The sequence below is a fragment of the Enhydra lutris genome, unplaced genomic scaffold, assembly GCF_002288905.1.
Source record: "Enhydra lutris kenyoni isolate GAN:26980312 unplaced genomic scaffold, ASM228890v2 scaffoldscaffold8, whole genome shotgun sequence".
Lineage (NCBI taxonomy): Eukaryota > Metazoa > Chordata > Mammalia > Carnivora > Mustelidae > Enhydra > Enhydra lutris.
Window position 1 is genome coordinate 39749332 of NW_019154092.1, and position 24798 is coordinate 39774129.

At 53.3% G+C, this 24798-nt stretch overlaps 1 protein-coding gene across 3 annotated transcripts in view; it reads right to left on the reverse strand.

Annotated features, from left to right (window-relative positions):
* Positions 1–6202: 6202 nt before the first annotated feature.
* The window catches only part of LOC111142642 (ST8 alpha-N-acetyl-neuraminide alpha-2,8-sialyltransferase 5), a 50497-nt gene continuing 31901 nt past the window's right edge, over positions 6203–24798 (reverse strand). For all 3 annotated transcript variants that reach the window (XM_022495957.1, XM_022495956.1, XM_022495955.1), the window contains 5 exons: positions 16232–16318; positions 12490–12634; positions 8735–8847; positions 7868–7960; positions 6203–6712 (listed from right to left, as the gene is read on the reverse strand). In XM_022495957.1, the coding sequence (XP_022351665.1) occupies positions 6244–6712; positions 7868–7960; positions 8735–8847; positions 12490–12634; positions 16232–16318 (907 nt within the window). In that variant the 3' untranslated portion in view covers positions 6203–6243. The remainder of the gene's footprint in view (positions 6713–7867; positions 7961–8734; positions 8848–12489; positions 12635–16231; positions 16319–24798) is intronic.

Genomic DNA, 24798 nt, shown 5'->3' on the forward strand with positions numbered 1-24798 from the left:
TGTTTAAAATGTTCGGGAAAAAAAAAAGCTATTTGATACCTTTACGAAGCCACAGGCTTGAATCAGCTTTTCCCAACCCCCAACGAGGAAAAAAATGTAGGAGAACAGGGTCAAGCTAGTTAGGTCTAAAGCAGTGGCCAGGGACCAGCATCACCATCCCTTGGGAGCTGGCTAAGAAAGGCCCCACGCCAGTTCACCGTATCAGAGACCGCAGGGTGGGACCCAGGAGCCTGCCCCGGACCCGCCCCCGAGCTCTCCAAGTGATTCGGACTCTGACTGGGGTTCAAGTTCAAGAACTGCTGCTCTAGAATAACGGTTCTCGACCCTGGCTGCATATCAGAATCATCGGGAGAGTGTGAAAGCCCCTAATACCTCGGTCATACCTCAGACCAGCTGGATCAGAGCCTCTGGGGGCAGGCGGCAGGCAGCCAGGCGTATTTCTCAAAGCTCCTCGGATGACCCAAAGGGCTGTCAACCTGCAGCCCCTCTGCCTCAGGGCAATGAATCTTAACCGCTGTGCGGAAGAATCAAGATTTTTAAAAATAAAGATAGGGAGGACCTGAGTGGCTGAGTCAGTTAAGCGTCTACCTTCAGCTCAGGTAGTGATCCCAGGGTCTTGGGACCGAGTCCTGCATCGGGCTCCCTGCTCAGTGGGGAGATTGCTTCTTCCTCTGACCCTCCCCCCAGTTCTGCTCTCTCACTCTCTCTCTCAAATAAAAACAAAATCTGAAAAAAATAAAGCAAGATAGGAAGCCCTATCCCTAAGCCAACAGAATCAAACTCTCTGGGAGGGTGAAGTCCATGGGGGGGCCAGGGGGCTATTTTATAAAGATCCCCAGGTGATTGTAATGTGCACACAAGGCTGAGAACCACAATTCCAGAGGAAATAAAACTTTTACCCCAAAGCTGAGCAAGTCATTTTGTTGAAGGAAATGAGTTACTTAGTTGCCAAGGGAACCAACCCCCGAATGGAAAGAAAGACAGTCATTGATTTCTGGCTTTTGTGCCAAGAGCTAAATCACTGACTAAAGTGTATATTTCTCTCTTGCTCTCCCTGTCGTAGTTTTTTTCAAATGAAAAGAAAAGAAAAAAAAAGTGGGGTGGGGGTTGCTCACAGAAGACACTACACAGGGGAAAATATCTAAAGACTTTAAAAAGGTGGGCAGAGCTGCTGCCTCTGAGCACACTGTCTGGCCGGGACAGCAGAGACCACCAGCAAAGCAGACCAGGTCTGCTCTGAGCTTCTGCAAAGGCACCAAGATCATCAGAAGCAGGGACAGACAGACCAAGGGCCCAGGACAGCTGCTCCAGACAAAAAGGAAGATCAGAATTCTATTACAGGGACACTGAAAACAGTTAATGTCATTTGAGAACAGCTTGTGCCTACCTAAATGATTCTCTATGAAATAAACCAGTCACAAAAAGACAGATACCATATGATTCCACTAATACAAAGTACCTAGAATAGTCAAATTCACAGAGATTGAAAGCAGAGCTATGGTTGCCAAGGGGCTGGAGCAGGAGAAATGAGAGTTGTCCTTTGTTGGGTGCGGAGTCTTTTCTGTGACATGAAAAGTATTCTGGAGACTGGTCGCACATCGCACAACGATGTGGACGTCCTTACCACCACTGGACTGCCCACTTAAAAATGGCTAAAATGGTAAATTCAATGTCTTATGTATTTTATCCCAATCAAAAATAGAAAGAAAAAGAAATCTGGTAGTGTCAAGGCCAAAACAGATTTCATAAATGTTTCAGATTCCCAATTATTTTTTTGATGGCTAGTGTAGTAGCAGCTTATATTTTATATTCATATTTATAGGAAGTGCAGAAGTTGGGTTGCGTGTCAGATTTTGACTTTCACTCTTTTCTCACCTAAGACCCTCATCTGAATTTCCAGCCAGACCCCCTCCCCTGGTGGCAGCCCTTCGATGGCAGACATGGTGGGGTGCGGCTCCCCAGCAGTCGAGCTGACGTGGAAGGTGAAAGAGAAGGAAGAGCCAAGGGTGGCTCGGGTTTGTGGGGTGAGTGCGGGAGAGCCGTTCACCGGGGGAGGATTGGGGAAGGGTTGGGGGCAGCAGAAGCTGCACACTCTGAGTGTCTAGTCTATGCCAGGCTCTGTGCTAGGCATCGCCTGACCATACTTCCCTTGTCCCTCAGCACAGCCATAGAGGCTAGTCTCCTGGCCTTGCCCCTCAGAGAAGGAATCAGAGCCTCCAGGGACTTTGGCAGCCCCCTCGAGGTCACCCCACTGGTATGCGGTAAGAGGCAAACTTGGAGCCAGGTTGTCCTTTCAACTATGCCCCTTGAGGACATGATGAGTTTGGAGATACAAGTGCAGGCTCAGAGGCCGTGGTGAACGTGCTTCCGAGGCTCGGAGGGAGAGCCCGCCTGCCAGGGAGGGGGCTGAGACCCCGGGGTAGGACGGACAGGCTGTGAAGAGATGAGATTTCTGCAGGAGCGCTCCTGCTGAGAGAAGAGAGCCCTGAGGAAGCCTCACAGAAGGCGAATCGACAAAGGGGCCCGAGAAGGAGCATTCAGAGACAGGAGGAACATCAGGGGAGGGTGGCTGGTTAGGAAACAAAGGAGGAGAGGACTTGAAAGGACAGTGAGGCCATCCCTGTCACCTGCCTTGTTAATGTCAGGGATGAGGCCTGAGAAGCAGCTGCTGCTTTGGCAATAACTCTGGCATGCCCTGTCCTCTCCCCCTGATAACTGTCCCCGAGCCCAGACTTGCCAGCTCCCAGCACAGCTCCTGAGTAGCGGGGTGGGCTCTTGGGCCCCAGGAGGGCAGGGGCTAGGACGGGACCACTGGTCCCCGGCACCGAGGCAATGTCGTGGCACAACGTGAGTGCTCTGTAATTCCTCCTTGAAGGCCTGGCTGAAACCAGCCCTGTGCTCTCCCTCACCTGGCAGGCGGTGCGTCCCAGCCCCCTACCCCACTGGGCAGAGGGGAGGACCCGCAGGCTCTCTGCAGTAGCAGGTGATTCGCGGGCAAAGTTGCCTCAGCAGCACTGTGAAGCCTCCAAGGCTGCCTCTGACCTTGAGCCACCTTCCCTTCTGCTTGGCTAAGCACTGAGTCATTTACTTGTTTTTGCTGCCGCTCAACCCTGGAGCAGTGGGTTGAGTGCAAAGAAGACATGACGGTTGTTTTATTTGTGGGGAATCGATTTCCCTCAAATAAGAATTTAACTGGTGGTCTGCCCTGCGCCAGGGGATGGTGTCGGGGCTGCAAGGAACACAGTGGGGGCTTCCTGAGTCAATGCCCAGGAAACAGTGAGCCGTTGGAAACAATGTTTTCCCCACAAACATGGACTGCAGGAGAACCAGCATGGCCTGGAAGCCGGGACACTGGGTGAGTCCCACCTGAGGCACTGGCTGGCCATGGGGCCTTGGGCAAGTCACTCAACATGCTGTCACTTACCGGGTACTCTTTCTGGGCAGCTCTCCTCACCTATAAGATGCCGAGATGACCTCACCTCCCTCCAGGGCCCAGATGGCACCCACTGGACCATGGGCGGCTGAGTGCCGCCAAGGTGCATGGTGGTGGGGGACATCTCCAAGCAGAGACGACCTCCTGGACCCATGACAGCCTCCCAGAGCATTTGTCCCCAGAGCGGGGCCCAGTACTGCCCTGCAGTGGCACCTCCACCAGGATCCCTCTCATTCCAGCTCTTGCGACATTGGCCAAGAAGGCGCTCCTCACTGGTCCCATGGGAGCCTTCTTACCTAAAGGGGTCTTGGGACCACAGGAGATAATTGCAAAGAAAGTGCTCCGTGCTGGGTCTGACACAGAATGGGAGCACACTACATGTTAGCTATTATAATAGTAAATACTACTTGGGGCTCAGATCCTTATATCAGGAATAGCTCCAAAAAAAAAAAAAAAAAATGAGAGGTTGTAAAGACCCTAGGGATCTTTCCCAAGGCTCTAGTTGCAGAGATGAGGAAAGAGATCTGTGGGGAGAGAAGAGACTTGCCCTAGGACCCACATACAGAAATGAGACCATGATTCCCCTGTGGGGTAGATCATGGCGTTTCATCTCCAGCTCCTACGAGGGCCCAGCTGGGGCAGACGCCAACCCGTGGCACCCTCAGGCAGTGGCAACCCTGATGCCTGATTTGCCACAGCTCCTGCCCCCAACACGACCCTCCCTGGAACGGAAGTGTTAGCCAGGGGGCTCTGTCCAGAGCAAGCATTCAGTAGAGCCCCAGACACAATTTGACCCAGGCCACGTTCCCATTCTAGGCCTGTTTCGTTAAATGGGGCAAAATGGTCTTTAGGAGCCTCACAGTCCTGACATGCCACGGTCTCAAGAGCGGGGCTCCATTAACCACAAACGCGAGGCTGGAAAGCTCAGCCGACCGGAACCTTCCCCAGAAGTATCTTCCTTGGGAGGAACAGGCAGAGCCCAAGAAAGCCTAGTCACCCACTGCCCTCGCATGGTTTTTCCCAGCTTATGGTGCACTAGCGTCTATGTTGTCCTGTTGGCTGCTTCCCTGCTCTACAGACAAGTAGCGTGAGGACTGTCCAAGTCAGGACCAGGGCTCAGAACGAAGGTGGAAGGTCCCATCTAGAACAGTGTTGTGCATGGAGTGTGCATTCCATAGCAACCCACCAACATGAAACAGAAGTGGTTTTGTCAAGGACCCTGGACTGGGAGCCTGGAGCTGAGCCCGCGTTTGTCCCTGTCTCTCACTGGCAGGACCTGCTGCTTTGCCTATAAAAGACGGTCATCGGATGGCAGGTCCCCCTCCCTGCTGAGACCTCGCAGCTCCCCGCCCTCCTTGGGGCACCTAGCAGGCTGGGCTGGGATCTGTGTATGGTCTGCCCGCCATCCCTAGAAGAAAGCGACTCTGCCTTTATTCGTCACCCTGTCTTCCCAAGCCCACCCCCAGACCCAAGCAAAATAGGTTTCTGGAAAAAGGAGGGAGGGGAGAGTGGGAGGAAGGGGCCTGAAGTCCCTCCAGAACTAACATTGCACGAGGCCACGAAGCTAGGTCCTAAAGCAAGTCACCAAGGGTGTCTCCTAGGTGGGACCACACTGATGGCGGAAACACCATGGGGAAAGCAAAGGGAATGAACTTCACAAGTGAAATGCCATGTTAACCCCTTTCGGCCCAGGCCCAGTTGACCTCCCAAAGCACAGGTTCTGTGGGTCCACGTGTGCGAAGGCCAGGCTGTGTGATGTGGAAGTCCTGCCTTCCCTGTGGGACCCTCAGTGATGCTGGTGTCGGAGGCCATGACGCACTTCCATCTGCAAAGCTCATCGGTTCCGTCTCTGTGCTTTCCAGCCCGGAGCCTACAGTTCCAGACCAGGAACACAACGTAGCAGGATTCCGCAGGATTCCGGAGCAGAATGAGGAAGGGATCTTATAAATAACTCCTGGTTAAAACGGAGCTGAAAATAAGGAGACTGGAGAGGAAGCAGATTGAGAAGCACGGGTTGAGTCAATACCATTGGTTTGAAGACCTTCGTGCAAATGGCTGGTCCTTCTCATGGGAAGATCGCACACAGGATGGGACGGGGAGGGGCCGAGACTGTGTGTGCGCCTGAGGACGTGTGTGAAAGAGCACGGCTCCCAGCTCATGGTGTCGCAGCAGAGATGCTAAGACATGGGGCTTGCGTTAGATCTCACGGTGTCACTTGAGGGACTCCAATCCATTGGAGTGACTGTGGTTAAGATACTGGACCTCCCTGTGCCACTCTATCTTCACAGGAAGGTCTGGCTGCTGGGTTGATCTGTAAGCTCTGAGATTCTAGATAGTAGCTCGCGGCTGAGGCTGTAGGATAAAACCCTGGAAGCCAAAAGTGAGTTAAATCTTGATGGTGCTCCCATGTCCAGTCTCCCTCATTTCAGTCCTGGGGGGCCTTTAGCTACGACAAGGCCACTGCAGTGTGTGCTCTCCCGAATGCTAAAATTGAGTGCAAATGTGCTTTATTTACTTGCAATCCCCCAGGCCCCCCATCTCAGGGTGTGGCTCGGCAGCACGCTCCCCGTGGGCAGGGTAGGGACACGGTCCCCCCGGCCAAGGCCAGGGAGCTTAGCACGCAGCCAGCTCTGCTCCATGGGGGGAACCCCCAGCCCTGCCTCCGGGTCCACACCACCTACGCAGGAAGTCGAACGCCGGAGGTAGTGACCGCCTGACCGCCAGGCGCCCCCAGTAGCACCCGGCACAGAAGGGAAAGGAGGTGCGTGCTTCTCCTCGCCGGGTGGCCGGCTGGCCGACCCGCACAGCCCTCAGCAGCAGGTGCAGGTGCCCGTGTGCACGCGCAGGATGCCTCGGCTGTGCAGGTGCAGGAAGTTGAAGATCTCGGAAGGCATGGCGTGGAAGCCGGGGCGGGGCTTGACGTTGTCATAGTAGTGGTGGGTGATGTAGAGGCCCGAGGGGTTCATGGGGAAGGCCCAGAAGCCGAACAGGTGCACCTCCTCGCAGAGCTCGAGGGCGGCCGTGGCCAGGATGAGGCCGGTGCTGATGCGCTTGGCGCGCACCCCCAGGCTGAGCCAGTAGCGCGACACGTTGACCAGGTACTGCGGGTGGAAGTAGTACACCGCCTGCGGCGACTCGAAGTCGTCCAGCACGTACTTGACGCGGATGGACACATCGGTGTTGCGCGTGTTGTAGAAGGCGGGCAGCAGCACCGATGCGTTCTCGTACACCTGCAGCACCCGGTAGAAGGGCCGCCGCCACTTCTCCAGCTTGTGGAACCTGGGCGGGGCCAGAGCAAGAGGTCGGCAGCCCACTCCCCAGGCCTGTGCCCCCCCCCCGGAGCCCCCGCTGCCCCCACCCCGCACCCCGGGACCTCTTGGGAGGCCGCGGGGACTCAAGTGCACCCTGCTGTTCCCCATCATTTCCTTCACCCCCGAAGATGAACGCCCTGCCTTTCTCGGGGAGGGCTATTTTGTGTAAGTGGACCCAGAGGGACAGCAGTGCCAGACAGCTGTGCTTCACCCCCAGGGATGAGGGCGTCCCAGGGTGGCCTCGGCGGGGAAGGAGTGAGGAAGTGGAGGCTACTCCTGGCGTCCTCGGGCCATTCACCTGTACTTTCTTTCCCAAGGTCCCCAATGAAGTGTAGGGAAAAAGTCTGCCTGCCACCTCCTTCCCTCCTCCCCCAAAGCCCCTCCCTCACCTCCTCCTTCACCTTAAAGTGTCCTCCCGTGGGCTCATCTCCCTCCTCTCCAGTGCTCCCTCACATTGCTGACTCTGTAAGTGACCTTGGGCATCTGACCCGATTTACCAGCTCCTCATCCTCTGGTCTCTGGCTGTCCCCCTTCTTGCTCCTAGCCTGACCTGGAAGGTAGGACTGTGTCCCTGCTGGAGTTTTAACCCCTTAACCCCCTTCCCCCAGGCCTCCCACACAGACAGAGCCCAGGAGGGGCACTCGGTGGGGGCTGAGATCTTCGCCTGAGGCTTCTCCCCAGAGCCACCTGGACACACCAGCTTAGGAAGCTTCCTGCCCCCATCACACACTGGAAAGCTTTACGGCCCTTCTAGATGAAGCCTGTCTGGACCAGTGCTGTCCAGGGGGAAATATAACATAGGCCACATATGGAATTTTCAATGTTCTAAGGATCACATTTACATAAGCAGAAAGACATGGGTGAATTAATTTTTGTCATATCCTATTGAATGCTTGCAATGTTTTCTTTAACTCGATAGACCCAAAATACTACTATTTCAACATGAAATCAATATAAACAATTGAGGAACTGTGGCCCATCATCTTTTGCATGGTAAGCCTTTGGAATCAGGTGTGTGTCTCCTGCTACAGACAGCATCTGTCCATCTGGATGTCACATGTCCAGTGGTCATGGCTCATGGCTACTCTACTGGGCAGCAGGAGTCTGGCGGAGGCTCACTGACCTCTCTGTGATGATGCTGGGGTTCACAGTGACCACGTCCGTCTTCACGCCCACATCCATGGTGTACTTCTCTGAGATGGGGGGTAGGTTGCACCTGCAGAAGACACAAGGCAGCCTGGCTGTGTACGCTCACTCACTCCTCCCAGAGGGCGCCGGAGCGCGGGCAATACGAGGGCGTGGGGAAGGCAAGATGGTACTCCCATGGGCAGAGCAGTGCCCAGGCAGCCAGCAGGCTGGAATCTTGGAAGCCTGCGCATAGAGGGGCAAGTTCAACTCCTTCCCCTCCCACTCTGAATGGCACAGTGATTATGGATCCCTGACCCGTGAGACCCCACTAGAGCCTCAACCCCAATCCCTTTGCTTTAAGCTTTATTTTCAACCCATCTTCTGGATCCCGAAGTGAGGATCACCACAGAGATGAGGGGCTCCAGCTAAGGAAGGAGAAAATACAAGGACCAGTCTCCAGCTTAAAGCCAGGGCAAAGCCAACACTGGTGTCAGCCACAAGGCTGCACAGGTTCCAAGCACTGCTTTTGGAAGAGTAGAACTCAGCCGGGAAGGTGGCCGCCCAGATGGCCTCTCCAGCAGATCTAGCCAGCCCCTGGGAGTGTTCAGTGTCCTCACACCTGCCAGGCTCTTCAGGTGCCTCCCATTCTGCAGATATGGAGACTGAGGCCCTGAGTTTCAGCCACTGGCTCTGAGTGACAGGGCTGGGGAAGGTAGAGTGTAAAGGTGTGCAGGGATGGGGAGCGGGGACCCATCAGCTGAAGGACAGCATGAGGGCACGGGGCTGGGCGCCAGCAGAGGAAAAAGCAGGGAGTGGGAGCACCAAGCGGGTAGCAGGTGCAGAGCCAGGGCGATTCTCTTACCGGAAGACAAAGTCAGCACTGTTGATCTCCCTCCCACAGCGGCTGTTCTTCAGGATCCCCCCATTGCCCACCACTGCACACTTCTTAAACTGGGACCGGTAGTAGGGCATGTCCTGGGGGAGACAGGTGCACAGCGGTCAGAGGCGACACCCTGCCTGCCTTCTCCCACTGCCCTCACCCCTGTACCCACGGCCGCGTGCCCAGCCAGCCTGGCAGCGACTATGGGGGGAAAGTGGTTATCGCACTTTGCAGATGAGAAAAGAGGTCAGGACACTTGTTCCCAGGCCCCCTGGCAATTACAAATAAGCTGGAGGAGAAGCCAGGTCTCCACTGCCTTTTCAACCAGCCCTGGCATGCCTCAGGTTTCCCGAAGGAAAGCACAGGTGATGGCCAGTCCTGCTTGCTTTTGGTTTTCCCGATGTTTGGAAGTTCATCTTCTGTAGGACTTCCCGGATGCATATTTTATTGGTTTATGAAGATGTTGTTGGGGGATGACCGCAGCAGAAACAGGGACAGGGGCCTAAACCCGACCCTCACCCCTTTCAGCTCAGGGCCAGGTATACAGGGAGGACGCAAGCCTGGGACACAAAGAGACCAGGACAGATGCTGGAACTTGGCAGCAGCGGGACTAGAGACCAACGGCTGAGGAAGCAAGGCCACCACCGGGAAGCAGTAAGGGCCTAGAACACCTCAAAGCTCGGCAGAGAATGGGCTCTGAGTGCGGGAGAGCCTGGGTCTCACCCTGAGTGACAGTGGCACTCTCAGGAGCCCTGGGAGTAACGATCTCACAGCAATTAGACCTTGTCATGGCCTGACTGCTGGGGTTACTTTGGTCTAGGCTCTGGCTGCCCACAAAGGCTCCATGGACACACCCTCCAGGGGACCACAGACAAGTTGGCAGGAAAAAGCAAACGTTGGCTGGCCTGACGGTAAAATGTCCTGGTTCTGTCACGTCCCTGCTCTAGGTCATAACCCCCTCCTGGGCAACCGGAGGCAGACGGAGCCCAGCAGCCACACGCATGGCACAGACAGAAGCACAGAGCCAGAGTCAAGGGTAGGGTGACCAACCACCCCAGCTTGCCCACGACCGGGGAGCTTTGCATGCAATACAGGAATTCGCTTGGGTCAAACCAGGAAAGTCTAGGGCCAGCCAGGATTGGGTACCTGAGGCAAAAGCCCCAAGGCCAGCCCTGATTTTGCCCCAGCATGAGACGAAGGAGCTATGGACAAGTGTTCTGAGTTCTCAGGAACTCAGATTTTCCATCTGAAAATTCGGATAATAACACGCAAGTGTCACGCTTTTCAATGCGATGGTGTAGAGCAGAGTGTCTCAACTTGGCGCTTGTTGACATTTGGAACCAGATCATTCCTCGTTGTGGGGGACTGACCTGGAGCTGCAGAATGTTTAGCAGCATCCCTGGCCTCTCCCCATTAGAGGTCAAGGGTATCTCCCCATCTTGACAAACAGACTGTCTCCAAACACTGCCAAGGGTCCCCCACGGTTAAAAACCACTGGTGTAAATGAAAAGCCTGCCCAGTGCGGTACTTGACCCAGAGGTCTCTCTGCATGGGGACCAGGCTCCTATCACAGTCACGAAGCCCCAAAGCTCCCCCCTGCCCAGGAGCCTGCAGGGCAGCTCCCCTCCTGGCACACTCGCAGCTGGCCAGCCCTGAACGACAGCAGCCTAGCGGCACCTTGGGCTTCCGGTGGGGCCTGCTGTCAGGTGGGGTCATGGAAAATCACACCACAGTGGACCAGGAAGGAGTCTAGGTCTGCAGGAGAGGCTGCATCCGCCTGTGGGAAGCTTTCCCGCCAGGCCCATTTTCCCTGGAGGGACGGGCCCAGAAGCCAAGAGGGGGAACAAGGGTATCTCAGAGCCAGTGGGGAAAACTGCACTGTTTGACTTCTACCAGGGAAAGGAAAAAACCAAAGTTATCTTTGGAGAGATAGAGACCTTTATGTTCTATGTCAGTGCTTCCCAAACTTCTGTACATCAAAAACAACCTGGAGTACTTTCTGAAAATAGAAATTCCTGGGCTCCATCCCAGAACCATGGAATCAGAATCCCTAGGGTGAGGGTAGGAGCCCGAGAAGCTGTATTTTATACAAACCCAAAGAAAGACTTACCCTGAGGCAATACTTCTATATCACAGGCTCTGAATTGGGGAGGGAGGGGAGCTCATTATGGCCGGTGGGCCACATCAGACCTACCTGTTTCTGTATACCCCGCAAGCTAAGCGTGGATTTTATCTTTATAAGTGGTTGGGGGGAAAAATCAAAACAAGAAGATTTGGGACATGTAAAAATTAGATGAAGTTCCCATTTCAGTGCCTAATAGGAGCTAGAGTGTTCCTGGAGCCCAGCCATGCTCGTTGGCTTACGAAGGTCTGTGGGGGCTTTGTGCTGCTGCCATAAAGGAGAACAGCGGTGACAGAGAACATATGGCCGGCAAAGCTTAAAATGTTTACTCTCTGGCCCTTTCCAGAGAACGTTTGGCAGCCCTGCTCTAGTTCCCCGGGACTCGGCAGTCCAAACCCACGGCCCTCCATGGACCCGTATGTCATAACCGAGCTGGGTGTCACCCACTGGCACCACCCGCAGGAGAAACAAATCCACCTGCCGTCCCTCGCCTCCTGTCCCGGGCCTCACAAGACCCACCTCGTAAAGGTGGCTTGTATCCGTCGTCCTCCAGCGCTGTGATGGGGGAGAGTCTGTGTGACATGTCCCCTCCTCCAACTCCCCCACCACCGCTGCCCCCACAAGACCCAATGTTATCTGTGTCCTCTGTGCAAGCAGCAGAACACAGGGAGCCCTGGCTGTGGTTTCATGAGCCCTTCTGTGGAAGCAGGGCAGCCCAGACCCTCAGATTCCATCTGGAAAGACCTGAACATGCCCCCATTCAGCACGCCTACACTCTGGAAAGACCTGAACATGCCCCCATTCAGCATGTCTACACTCTGGACCCACTAAGTCCTGCTCTGGACCCAGCCCTCTCCAGGAGGTGCTTATATAGACATCCAGCGAAATCTTCCTCCTCTTCAGAGGGTAAGCATCAGCATGAACTGAAAATGCAGGTTACAGGGCCCCTGCTCGGAGAGTCTGAGGCCACGGTCAGGCCCCAACGGAGTGCCTATGTTGAGCCATCAGTGACGCATTCCGTTCATGCAGGGGGATCACTTACACTGGGGTCCCCCCGCTGACCAGGGAGTCACTGTCCTAGCTTTGAAGAACAGCCTACGTCCAGATTTCTTTTATGGAAAGGAGAACAATTAACATCTACCTTGTTCAAGTGAGATTTCCTGCCACACCTATTCCTAGCCCAGGGACAGGGAGACTGAGACCTTGGAAGACATCGTAAGTGCCCAAGGTCAGCCAACGTGAGATCAGTCTTTCTTGCTTTGCTTTCTACTGGTCTGTAATTTCTTGGGCACACAACCTTTGCATGAACATTTTTGCTCCTGCTTCTGCCTCTCATGGGGGGGACAAATGCTTAATTACCCTCCCAGATAGCTTCAGGCTATCCTCGGCAAGCAAGGCAATAACCAAAATTTGACAAGCACTCTCCTGCCTGAGTCACTCAAAGAGTAGCTGGTTGGCATTCACCATGCTCAGATGGTCTACCGAGCACACCAGAGCCAGGACAGTGGGTGCGGAGGGCCTAGCAGATGGATGCCATACCCCGTGGGCAGAGCCACTTAGGGCCGTGTGGGGTCGCCCCTTTGTCCCACCCAGGCGGCCCTGCCCAAAGCGGCACCTTGGGAAACATGCGGAAGATCTCCTGGTTGATGTGGTAGATGCCGCTGGTGTCCACTTCGTACTTGAGCTTTGTCCCCAGGGGAGTGTTCTTCTGGGTGGTGAAGAGGAAGGAGGGCGCATTGCAGCACCTGGACAGAGTGGACCTGCCAGGCAGGAGACAGAGCGGGAGAGACAGGTGACACGGGGCAGAGCCAAGCCTCTGGAAAACGGGGGGTCATGGAACTGAGGCCCCTTAAGATGGCCAGGAAGCCCCCACCCACACCTTCCCGCACTCACCCCCCTCCCCACACCTCTGCTCACGCTGTTCCCCCACCTTCAACACACCTCCCAATGCCTGGGCCTTTCCTCCTCTCCTCAAGCTGGCCTTGCTCCCTGAGAGCTCCTGGCTGCCCACCCCACCGACCTCACCAGCCTCTGAAGACTGGAGCACAGACCGGATACCACCCACTTCACCACCTACAGTCTCTCTCCCCACCCGAACCAAAGCCCCTTGATGGCGGGGACCCTGCCAGTGGACCCTGTCTGGTGTTAGTCACACGAGTGTGGACAGCCAGCTGCTGGCCAGCCCTGAGCTAGTCACGCCTCACTCAGGCGCTCGTCAAGGTCCACTGGGCATTCTGCTACTCGCTGGAAATGCTGTTTCTCCAGCCTCGATGGAAATCTGGGGGTACCGAGTTCATCCTCGGGTCCCTGGCCCGGATCAGACTGTAAACAAGGCATTTCCCCCGTCTCATGGGGGCAGAAACCCAAGACAAAATGATCAATTTCAATCATTTAGAAAGTGTCTTGGGAAGGAGGGGGGACGCGGTCAGATAGAGGGCTGGTGGGCTGGTGCTGGGCCACTTCCTGTGGAGAGAGGAGTCTGACTGACTTCCAAAACAGGTTCTCAGGAGTTCACTGTTTCTAAAAATAAATAATAAATAAATAAATAATATAAATAAATAAATAGAAGCCCCCTGGCTTTCACTCACAAAAAAACCACTCAAACAAGCTACAGAAGGTGTAAAGCTCAGATGATGCGAGCAGGCGTCACAAAACTAAAAAATAAAAAAATAAAGGCTCCTAGGGAGAAGGTGGCTGCAGAGGCCAACCTGGGAGCCGGCCTGGCCCGAGAGGGTAGGGTCATCTGTCATCCTTCTGGCCGCAGCCAGTGCTCCCCCTGGTCACTCACTCTCCAAGGCCTGGTGAGGGGTCCAGCCCTGGGCCCTCCCCTCCCCTGCCCTGGGGGCCCAAAGCTCTCCCCACTGGCTGCCCAAGGGCTAGATCTAACGAGGCAGGCCAGCTGCTGCTCTCTCACATGGGGCTTTGAACCCACAAGGCTCCATTTCCTCCGGAAGCAGCAGTGAGGTGCCGTGTCCACACTGGCCTCCTCCCCCCAGCACTAGCTCCAGGTGCGGTCCCATGCAGCACCTAGGTGGCCCCAGGAGGGATGGGACACCTACCCCAAGGAGCCAGGATGATGACCACCAACAATGTTTGAGGAAGAGCTTTCTGGAAGCTTCCCCTCAAGGTCTGGGATGGAAACATGGGGTTGCCACGCTGCTGTCAAGAGGCTTGGGTTCTAGTTTCTGCTCTGCTCCCACCAGCAGTGGGGCCTGGGGCAGGGGTCTTCCCCAGACTGGACCTCAGCTTCCTTGTCTATAGGATACAGCCTTGCGGGGCACCTGGGTGACTTAGTCGTTAAGCGTCTGTCTTTGGCTCAGCTCACGATCCCAGGGTCCTGGGATCGAGCCCTGCATTGGGTTTCCTGCTCAGTAGGGAACCTGCTTCTCCCTTTCCCACTCCTCCTGCTTGTGTTCCCTCTCTCTGTGTGTCTTTCTCTGCCAAATAATAAATAAAATCTTAAAAAAAAAAAAAAAGAATTCAGCCTTGGCCCTTCCGCCTCTGACCTCCTGTAATTCTGTGATTGTAGGTTGCCAAAGCCAGGAAGGTTATAAAATTATTTTTTATGACTTTCTCTCTTGCAAAGATTTCACTGGGGAGCTCAGCTGGCTGCTGGTCACAGAGAGAGGTCTTTCCTGTGCAGTGTTGAGTTTCAGAATGTGACTAAGGCCTCCCAGACTGGGGGCCAGATGCCTGGCCAGGCAGAGGCCATGGGTCAGTATTTAGCTTTGCTGGTCCAGAAACTCAGTCTTGTCAGCCTGATGGAGAGTACTTCATTGAGGGGAAAGAGGGGGGAGACTGACTCCCATTAACCAAGCTCACAAGTGACTGATATATAAACCAGAAGGCCAATGCGTCTATTTGTAGGCAGTAGGGTAGAGGAAGGCCTCAGTTACAGGACCCCTCTCCTACAACTGGAAAGCTCATGTCCATCTTCTAGCACACCCCTCCCACACTGCACATTTCACTGTGATAGGCTCTTACAAGTCTAAGTGAAGAATAGCATCATGGTTCAATGAGCTTGTGACAAGAGCAAAGGGAGACAACCTACCGGCCTTGAAGTTTTTCCATTTAGAGCCTAGCAAGGTCTGATGGCCTCTCCCTTCCCCACACCTGAAACTATTCCCCACGCCCACCCCCAGAAGGGTGTGGGCTCCCCTGGAGCCTCTCCCCGGGATCCTGCTGACTGATCCCTGCTGAAGGGATCCTTGTTTTTCTCCTGTCAATCATCTTCCTGTTGTTTCATTATTTCCTTAGACATGAGGATCCCACCAAGGAGTCTTCCGTGCTGCGCTCAGCTCTCAGCCAAGAAGACACCCTTTCACATCTCCCTGACCTCCTCTAGGCAGGGTGTTGATGAGCTGCCTGGCCAGTACAGTGCCCACTGTGGCACTCCTTGCTAAGTGGCAGATTTGGGGGGGCGCACCTGCCGCACAGGTCTTGGACCCATTCCCTCCTCCCAGCACTGGGCTGAAGTTCATGTTTGACTTTTATGATGAGGGGGGTGGGGGGAGGGAAGGGGTCAGCACAAACTCCTACACAGCCTCGGACAGGAACCCACAGTCTCATTGAGACCTCTGGGGCGTGGCTGCTGGCATCTGCTCTTCAGGGATTACCACGTTAAACATCCACATTTCTAAAAACGTGCCACTTAAAACTACAACTTGGTCTCTAGACAGGGCCTGGAACGGCGGCAAACTGGAACAAATGACTTTTAAGTTAAAGACAAAATGCTGAGTGTCATTTGCTTCTTGAAGCCTCCCGAGTAGGTGGGCCATGAGCCCATGGCTCCTGGGTACGTGGGAACTGCCGCCTGACTTGCCCGCATCCGGTTCCTGCCCACATTCCTCAGCTCCCCCCAATTCCATTCCTTGAGCTCTGTCTGCACCGAAACAATACCATGAGCTCCCAGAAGTTCAGCGAAGGAGAGAACCCTACGATCAAAAGGAATTTGTGGACATTGGCCAGCTGCTTAGCTCCCCCAGAGAGGAGAACCTTAAGCTAGGGCTCTCACCTCTCTGGGAGCTGATAATCTATTGCTTTGAGTTGGAAAAGAGACGAATCTGCAGCAGGCCTCGGGCTGGGGAGCCCAGCATGGTTCTGTGATGGGCTGTCGGGAGACAACAGCTCTGAGGCTGATGTGGGGCCCAAAGGCCATCATGTGGGGGACAGCAGCCAGCAAGGTGCCCACCTCAGCCTGGGCACAGAGTCAGAACCTCCCCATGGCCCAGATCCCAAAGCCCAGCCGGGGCCAGCTCTGGGGAAGATGAGCCCGGGGTGGGGCCCTGCGGGATGGGGCGGCAGAAGGAGGATGGCACCCGCGGAAGGGCTGGGAAGGGCAGACAAATCACAGATACTTGAACTGGTTGGCTTCCGAGATATTCATCGCCCATCTGCACATCTGCAGGCTCTTCCATCTGTCGAACAGCTCCGACTGCTTCACCCTTGGGGAGTGGAGGACAGAAGAGCACAAATAAGGGCCAGGCTGGACAGAGCGTCGGCATTCCCAAGCCTCCCTTCCTGCTCCCCAGGTGCCGAATCCTGGTGTGGACCTTTACATGAGCTGTGTTTTCTTATTTGGGGTATGCTGGATGCCCCGGCATCTGGGGTCCTGCTCATTCCTAGACAGAGCCAACTGCTCTCCCGCAAGCCTGCCTGCCACCTGCAAACCGGCCAATCCCGAGCTGGCAGCCTCAACATCAACGTCGTCCATGGAGCCGCCAGTCTTAGGGAAACTCAGGAACACTCCGAATTATAGACAAAATCCCCAGTCTGTCTGCCCATGTGCTATCTTGGGGGAGAATCTGAAGCTTTCATTGGCTGCCCGAAGAGGTCTTTGATTCACAAAACAGGGCAAATACTCACTTCGGTGTAAAGTAAAAACCAGGCTCATTCTGCAGAGCTAGGTCCCCTGTGTTTAGCTGGAGGGGAAACAGCTGCTGCCCAACTGTTTGTATCTGTAGGGGGAGGTGCAACGCACACATGACTGGTGCGGAGATAGATGACTGCAAGAGAGTCATACAGGAGAGCAGCCGAGCGCATGGATTTAGGAACCAGAAAAGGAGCTGGGCCCCAGCCAAGTTCAGATACCTCAGGGACCTCAGACAGGTAATTGACCTCTCAGAGCTTCATCTTTATAATGAACATAATAATAGATTATCACTCACAGTCCCAGATTTGTTAAGATTATTAAATAAAGTGATGCAATAAAGGGCTAGGCATGGGAAGTGTGCACAGAAATCCCCCGAGACAGGTAAGCTATTTTTATGGTCAAAGAGCATCACCTTGATGATGCTCACTCACCATGCCCTGGATTTCCCCTTTTGTAAAACCCATAACCCGTTCCTACCCACTCCTGATCCTTCCCACAAGAAAGTAAATACTGCAGGGGCAGGGGGGTGGTGCCTGAGTTCACCCCCATAAATCCAGTGGTAAGGCACACGGCAGATGTGCGGGACATAGGCACTGAGCATATCAATAAATTGGCGAATGAAGCCATAAGTCTGAGTTCAAATAGAGTCTGTAATTATTGATTGAACTCCTCTATATGGCAGGAACTGGGGCTAGAGCAGAGAACAAAACTGCTCCCTGTTCCCATGGAATTTAAATCCTAGAAAGGAGGCAAGTGGAAAACAGGTATGTATGCACATGACAACAAGAGCACAAAAGACAAAAGCGGGACTGTGTCAGACTACAGCAAAGGACCACAGCAAAGCGAAAAGTCAATGTAAAGAACGGCACAAAGTATTTGCAGACCATGTATCTGATATGGGGTTAAAATCCAAAATAGATAAGGGGCTCTTACAATTCAATAACAGAAAACCAAATAAACCGATTTTAAGATGGGCAGAAGACTTCAACAGACATTTTTCCAAAGAAGACATCCAGACAGCCAACAGGCACATGAGAAGGCGTTCAATATCACTCATCATCAGGGAAAGGCAAATCGAAAGTGCAACGAGCCATCCCCTCACACCTGTTAGGATGGCTAACAGCGAGAAAACAAAAAAAAGATCACCAGCGCTGGCGGGGATGTGGAGAAAAGGGAAGCCTGGAACAGTGTTGGTGGGAACGCATACCAGTACAGCCAGCACGGGAGGCAGCATGGAGGTTCCTCCAAAATTAAAAATAGAGCTACCATATGACCCATCAGCTCCACGTCCGTGTCTATATCCATAGGACTTGCTGTCAGGATGGGAAAGAGCTCGGTACGCTCCCTGTTCACGGTGGGACTACTTGGTAGTAAGCAGGGAATGGAAACCAGCTGAATGTCCCCCTATGTGTAAAAAGAACGTGCTATGGACACACAATGAATATTCTTCAGCCTTTCACGGGCAGGAAATCTGCCATAGGTGACAAGCTGGACGAAGGCAGCAGACCTCATGCTGCGTGCAATAAGGCAGTCATGGAACGATGTACATGGCATGAGTCTGCCCGTGGAGCATCTACGCAATCTCCGAGAAACAGGGAGTAGAATGGTGGTTGCTGGAGGCTTTGGGAAGGAGAAAGGGTGAGCTGCCTGCCGCCCCACGGGTCTAGAGGTTCAGGTTGATGAGGTGAACAAGGGCTAGAAATCTGCTGTACAACTTAGTGCGACATTTAACAATACTGGATTATACGCTTAAGAATGGGTTCAAGGGGCAGATCTCAGCTCAAGGGTTCTTACCCCAACTGAGAGAAAGAAAGCAAATAATAATGCCATGTCAGGGAGAGGCGAGGGCTCTGAAGAAAAATGAAGCAAGGTAAATGAAGGAAAAAGTGACTGTTTCAGAAGGGCTGGTCAGGGAGGGCTTTACTGAAGAGGAGAACTTGGCACAAAGAACTGAAATGGTTAGGAGGGAGCCATGCAAGCACCTGGGGAAGGAGCAGTCCAGGCAAAGAAAAAAGTGAGTACAAACCCACTGGGGCAGGATCTTAGTTGGCCACTTTAAGGAGCTGGAAGGAATCCCTCTTCTTTCCAGGCTGATGCCTTCTTTCTGGCTTCCACAAACCTCTCACATTAGCCTGCCCCTCTCAGGCTAATGTGACATCCGAGGAGATGTCACGGCCCACCCCTGCCTCCCCCAGGCTTCCCTCCCCTGCTTTCCACAACCCACAGGTCCCTAGAGCAGCACCTGACATGGCCAATGCCTCAGACACCACGTGGAAACACAGTCCTCGCAGGACTGTGGGCCGGGGTCCTAGGTCCAAATCTTACCAGCATTCTCTGTGCCTCCAATACCTGTCACACAATGGACTAAGGCTGGGACCTGAACACCCAACCTTGAATCCTGGCTCCATCCCCGACTTGCAGTGTGGCCTTGGACAAGTCATTGAATCTTTCTGAGACTTGGGTGCTTTATCTGTACAACCAATATATAACAACCTCTGTCCTGCTAATCTCCAGGGTTGTCAGAAAGATCAAATGAGATGATACGCATAAGAATATTTTATAAATTGATTTGCAAATGTAGAGATCGCCTTTCCTTTAAAAATGAAGGGTTGATCCCAGGCTCTGATTTCCTTTCTCTGCAGACACCACTGAAATTCCAGAAGAGGAACAAAAATGTTATATAGACCTAGAATTGATTGATGGAGACGGGGGAGTTCAGAGGAAGACAGATCTTGACAAGTGTGTGAAAGGAGGACGGGGGGACATATGGAGGGGTGACATGGCCCAGAAACAATGTCCAACCCCACGGAACATTTTTAAAGAGGGTGGAGGGTGGGGATGGGACATGGTGCTGAAAAAGAGCATCAGTTGTAAGTCTGTACCCAGAACCTTCAAACCACAGCAGCCAAACAGTCAGTGTCCAGCAGAGGGAGGGGAGAGACTGAATCAGACTATCAGTTCCTACCAAAAAACAAAAACAAAAACAAATTATCATTCCCAATGAAAAGATCTGGACATCATAACAGCAAAAAGAGTAGTGTCTCCAACAAGGACTCTTGAAGAAGGCCTGCTCTTCAGCTTTTTGTTGTTCTAAATGTAAATATGAATCAGATGAGCAAGGGTCACCTGGCCAACTGGAAGGAACCAGATGAAGAGAAACCATCAGTTAAAATATCCAAAGAGAAAAACAGTGGAGGAACAAAATACAACTTTAAAAGAGTCTACTTAGTGTCTCTAGAGAGCCTAGAAGACACGACACCCTTAAAGATAGGAATAGATAGCTCTGAGGACAAAGAAAGAGCGCTGGGGTAGGGATGAGTTTGCTCAAAGAGCTGGAAAATGAAGTCAAGGACTTTTCTCAGGAAGTGGAAACAATGGGCAGAGACAGAAAAGAGGACATCAGACAGGGAATGCTACACGAGCGATCCAGAAAGTTGGGGGTGCGACTCTTGGAAGGACTGGAAAGAGGAAGTAGAGAGGAATGGAGAGAAGGAAATATTTTTAAAAATCCAAAAGAACATTCAAGAGTCTGGACATGAATCCCAGACGGAGCGGTCCGACAGGTGTCTGTCCTGAAACCCACCCTCCAGACATTTCAGAACTGCAGGATCCGGAAACAGTGCAGAGAGAAGAAAACAGGAAACCTCTAAAGGAACAAGAAGCATCATGCTCTCATCACTCTGGACGCTAGAAGGCATTGGAGGAAGTCTTTAGCGTTCGGGGGGGAAATGGTTTTCTCCCAAAATTCCAACACCACCAAACCAATCATCAGGTATATGGGAAGAATTAAGTGATTTAGACACAGAACTCAAAACCTGACCTCCTACCCATCATTTGGAAATGACTGGAAGATGGGTAGAAACAAGAAGAAGCTATGGGCTTTCCACAAGAGTGAATCTCAGCTAAGAGGCAGGGAAGGGAAGTTCCCAGGACAATGGCATGTGGCCCACCAAGAGAGCAGCCTATCCACGCTGGAGAACGAGGATAAAGAGAAACCCTGAGGGGAAGGTCTGATTGGAGGAGAGGCAGGCAGAAACCCCAGATAGTGCATAACAGAGACAAAGAGTTCAAGGGGGAAATGATGAGTTGATGCTCCAGTAAAAAAAGGGGAGGGGGAGGATGCACAAGAAAGGACATAAAATAACTATTTCCTGTTCTTTAAAACTTGGAGTCAACCTATAGAGCAAACCCGAAAATAGGCTCATTATGGGTACCAAGAGAATGTAAACGTTATCAGCCTTGACCTTTTAAAGGTAAATGCACTGATGACTGGAACCAAAACATAGGGATAATTTTAAAAACCCCATCTTACAAAGTACAGGCTCAAGAAATACTGCCAGTATTTGGCAGAACCAAAAACAAGTTACTCAGGCAATCTAGAAGCGGAAGAACTAAAAATAGCAATTCTCCCCAACCCAGTAGGGGTGGGGGGTATCGTAAGGGGGCTGAACCCTCACCCACCGAGGCCGGACATCAGTGCACGTCGTGGTAAGTCAAGAAACAACAGCAGGGGTGTGTTACTGAGAGCTGTGGCGGTAATGACCAGAAGGAACAGCCAGAGTCGAAAGGAGCAGGGCTGGGGGGGGGGGTTGAAGGCATGGGGCAGGGGCCTGTGGCTTCTTATTATTACCAGCATCTCTATCCTACTTGATTTTTCCCACCATGTGCAAGAGATGGTGAGGATAGGAGGTGATCATGACCATCTCTGTTCTTCTTTCTTCCCCTTTCCTCCGCTGGCCTCCTCTGTCTCCACCCAGCTCTCATGTACATGCCCTGCCCACTCATTCGTGTCACGGCCACATCCTGAGCCCGTGCACACTCGGGGACTCCGAGATGCATGGGCATGAACGGGCCCCCAGCCTGGGTGGTCCTGGCTCCCAGACTCTGTTCCTGGGTGTAGCGCAGGCCTCCCCGCCCCAGAAAGATGGGGAAGGGGCAGCAGGAGAGGGCCTGGGGTGACGCCCCAAGCACCAGCCCCACCGGGTGGGAACCGGCTCAAAAACCAAGAGGCTCTAGAATGACTACATTCAAACAAATAATCTGTACAAGTATTAGTGAGGATGCCCATCATAATACATCACCACAGAGTGACTCCTCCTACTTCTGCCATCGTCGGGACTGAGGCCTTCTCCATGTGGGAATTTGCCGGCTGACTGGTTTCTACCAGCGTTTGGAGCAATTTTGGACCAGAATTATTCCCAGATGAATCCCACCCCTCCCTGTTGCCTCCGAATGCCAGCTGTCATTCTTATACCTTAAGGGCCTCCCAGCCCAGCCGCGCAGCCCCCTCCACGCACATATGGCGACTTAACCTTCCTCCAATGACTCCAATGACTCAGAGTCTCCACTGGGAGCAGTGCGCATGGCCCCGGGCCAGTGAGGCCCGCAGGTACCCAGATGATGCTAGGACCATTCGAGTCCGAGGCTGGTCTCCGGGCTCTCTGATGTCAGACCTGGAGGTCCCACTGAACCTCAGCTTGCCAACCCAGGAAAGGAGGCACTGCCTCAGGCCCATGCCTCACAAACAGCCTCCGCCTTTCCTCTCAGAGCCCCAGGGCCACTGGGCCCAGGCTCCCAGGGTCTGGGGACCACAGGGATGTGAAGGAGACAGAGTGGTGCAGGGCCCAGGGGTCACCAGCTGGGACGGAGCTCAGCTCAGGAGACCAGAGCAGGTGGCTCAAGGCAGAGAGGAGAGTTCAAGACTAACTTGCTGAGCACCAGACATGCATCCCTGATGAGGGACAAAGGTGGGCACCGACTGTGGGAAGATTCCTCACCCCACTCCACCGCACAACGTTGTGATGCAGGGCGTGGTGGAAGCTGGGATAGGGACTCTCAGGGTCCAAATCATCTCTCCTTCAAAACTCTTATTTGCGATCCTAACCTCTGAGATCTCAGAATGTGACTCTTTGGAGACAAGGTCTTAAAGGAGGAGGTTAAGTTGAAATGAGGCCATGAGGGTGGGCCCACATCCAGTATGATGGATGTCCTTATTAGAAGAGGAAATGAGGACACAGGCAGGTACAGAAGGAAGTCCACATGAAGGTCAAGGGAGAACGCGGCCATCGGCAAGCCAAGCGGAGGCTTCAGCAGCCAGCCCTGCCAGCACCTCGATCTCAGGCTTCCCACCTCTGCAGCTGTGGGATCTAAAGTTCTTGGAGGGCCTGAGGTCTTTGAATTCTGGGAAAAGACAAAGGGTCTCTGCTTAGGAGCTGATGAATTTGACTCATGCCTGAAGTGTGGACAGCCACATTTGCCACTAAATCGCAACTCCTCACTGATCACATCACACACGCCCCACTGCCACCTGCTTAAAGCCTTCCATGGGTTCCCGCGGCCCTCGGATAATGACAGAATCTGAATCCTGGTCCACACTGCAAAGCCTCATGAGGTCAGGCCCTGGTCTGGCCCTCCAGCAACACGGCTGCCTCATCTCCCCTCTCACGCTGGCATTCAAGCTGCCCTGACCCTTCAGAGCCAGGGACACAGTGGGCTTTCTCCTGGCACAGGGACTTTACACAGACTGTTCCCTCAGTCTGGAACCTGCCTGGCCTACTTACCTCTTATCAGCCTTCCAACGGTAGTGCCAGCATCCCTTCCTCAGAGGAGCTTTGCCTGACAACCCCCTCCTCGCCCCAGTCCAAGTCCAGTTCCCTGCCATCCCCTTGTCTCCCTAGGGTAAACAAGTATTAATGTCCACTTCCCTGCTGGGCTGTGAGCTCCATGAGGGCAGGGACCAGGGTGTGTGCTCAGCGCAGGGCTGGCTGGGGCTGATGGGAGGGGGACCTGCCTTACACGTTTACCTCTGGAGAGGGTACAGAGACCTTTGGTTGGTACCGGGACCATAACGCAGCTAAGCCCAGGGACACGTCCTGGGAGCTTTCCTGCAGCTGTTAAACTTACAGATTCTGAAAGACAGCCCCGAAAAGCTGCTGCTGCTGGCAGTGGTTCCAGAAGCGGAAGAAAAGGGAGGGAGGCATATGAACATTGAGGCAGCACCTATTACATGTGCTACTGTGGACGCGGACCAAGGGGCCATCTGCTCTCACATACGCTACTTCTTGTAGTCTCTGCGGTGACCCTTAAAAGTTGGGTAACAGTATCCTAATTTCTATAGGTAAGGAAAGGCTCAGAGAGATTAAGTAATTTGTATAAAGATGCAGAGCTGCTAAGATCCCAGGTCTGACAACTCCCCAGGCGCATGCTCCGTCTATGACCCACACTACACAGAAACTGGGTCAGATGGCAGAAGGCGCGGTGGCTTCTGCCCGTCAGCCATGGACCATGGTCCCAGGGATGGCTCACGGGCCCACGAGAGCCCCCAACGCTAGTTATAGATTAACTATAGTCCTCTTCCACATCCAGGTAGAAATGTTTTCAAATACACACGAATTTCATTTCAAACCAAATATCACGACGAGTGCGGCAACATTCCTCTCAGTGGGTGGTGAATTTGTGGCAGTGCCACGTGGGAGAGGAGGGTGGTGGAAACCCATAGTCACTGAAATGTGCTGCCTCTAATGTGCTTTTTCTCCTATAGGTTGTAAAAAAGCCATGGGTGTTCTGCTGTTGGGTGAGGAGCAGAAATTACAGTTCTTTTGTGATTTGTGAGCAAAATCCTAATAAAGCGTGTTTGTGCACAGGTGCTGGTTGAAGCAGATTCCCTGGGGGAGTGCACCAGGACACCCGTGCTGCCTCTGCGGGGAACCGAGGGGCTGTGAGACGGGGGTTTTTACTCTATGCCTTTTTGTACCATTTGAATGCTGTATCATTGAAATAATTTAAAAAATACTTAATTTAATGACTATAAAAGGTTGAAAAGATGATAGCAAAAGGGCGCTGCTTAACCCTCCGCTCAGAGTGCTGAATTTTGGGTAAGATGCTCCTGTGCTCTCTTTGGCTTCCATGCAGGAGTTGCCCAGGGACAATCTCATGGAGCCTGGTAATTGAGACTGGGACTGAATCCCCTGAGTCACCAGAGGTGACCTTGCCAACTTGGTCTTGTTTCATAAAATGCACAATTATCCCTGCTCTCCAAGTGCCAGAGGCCCG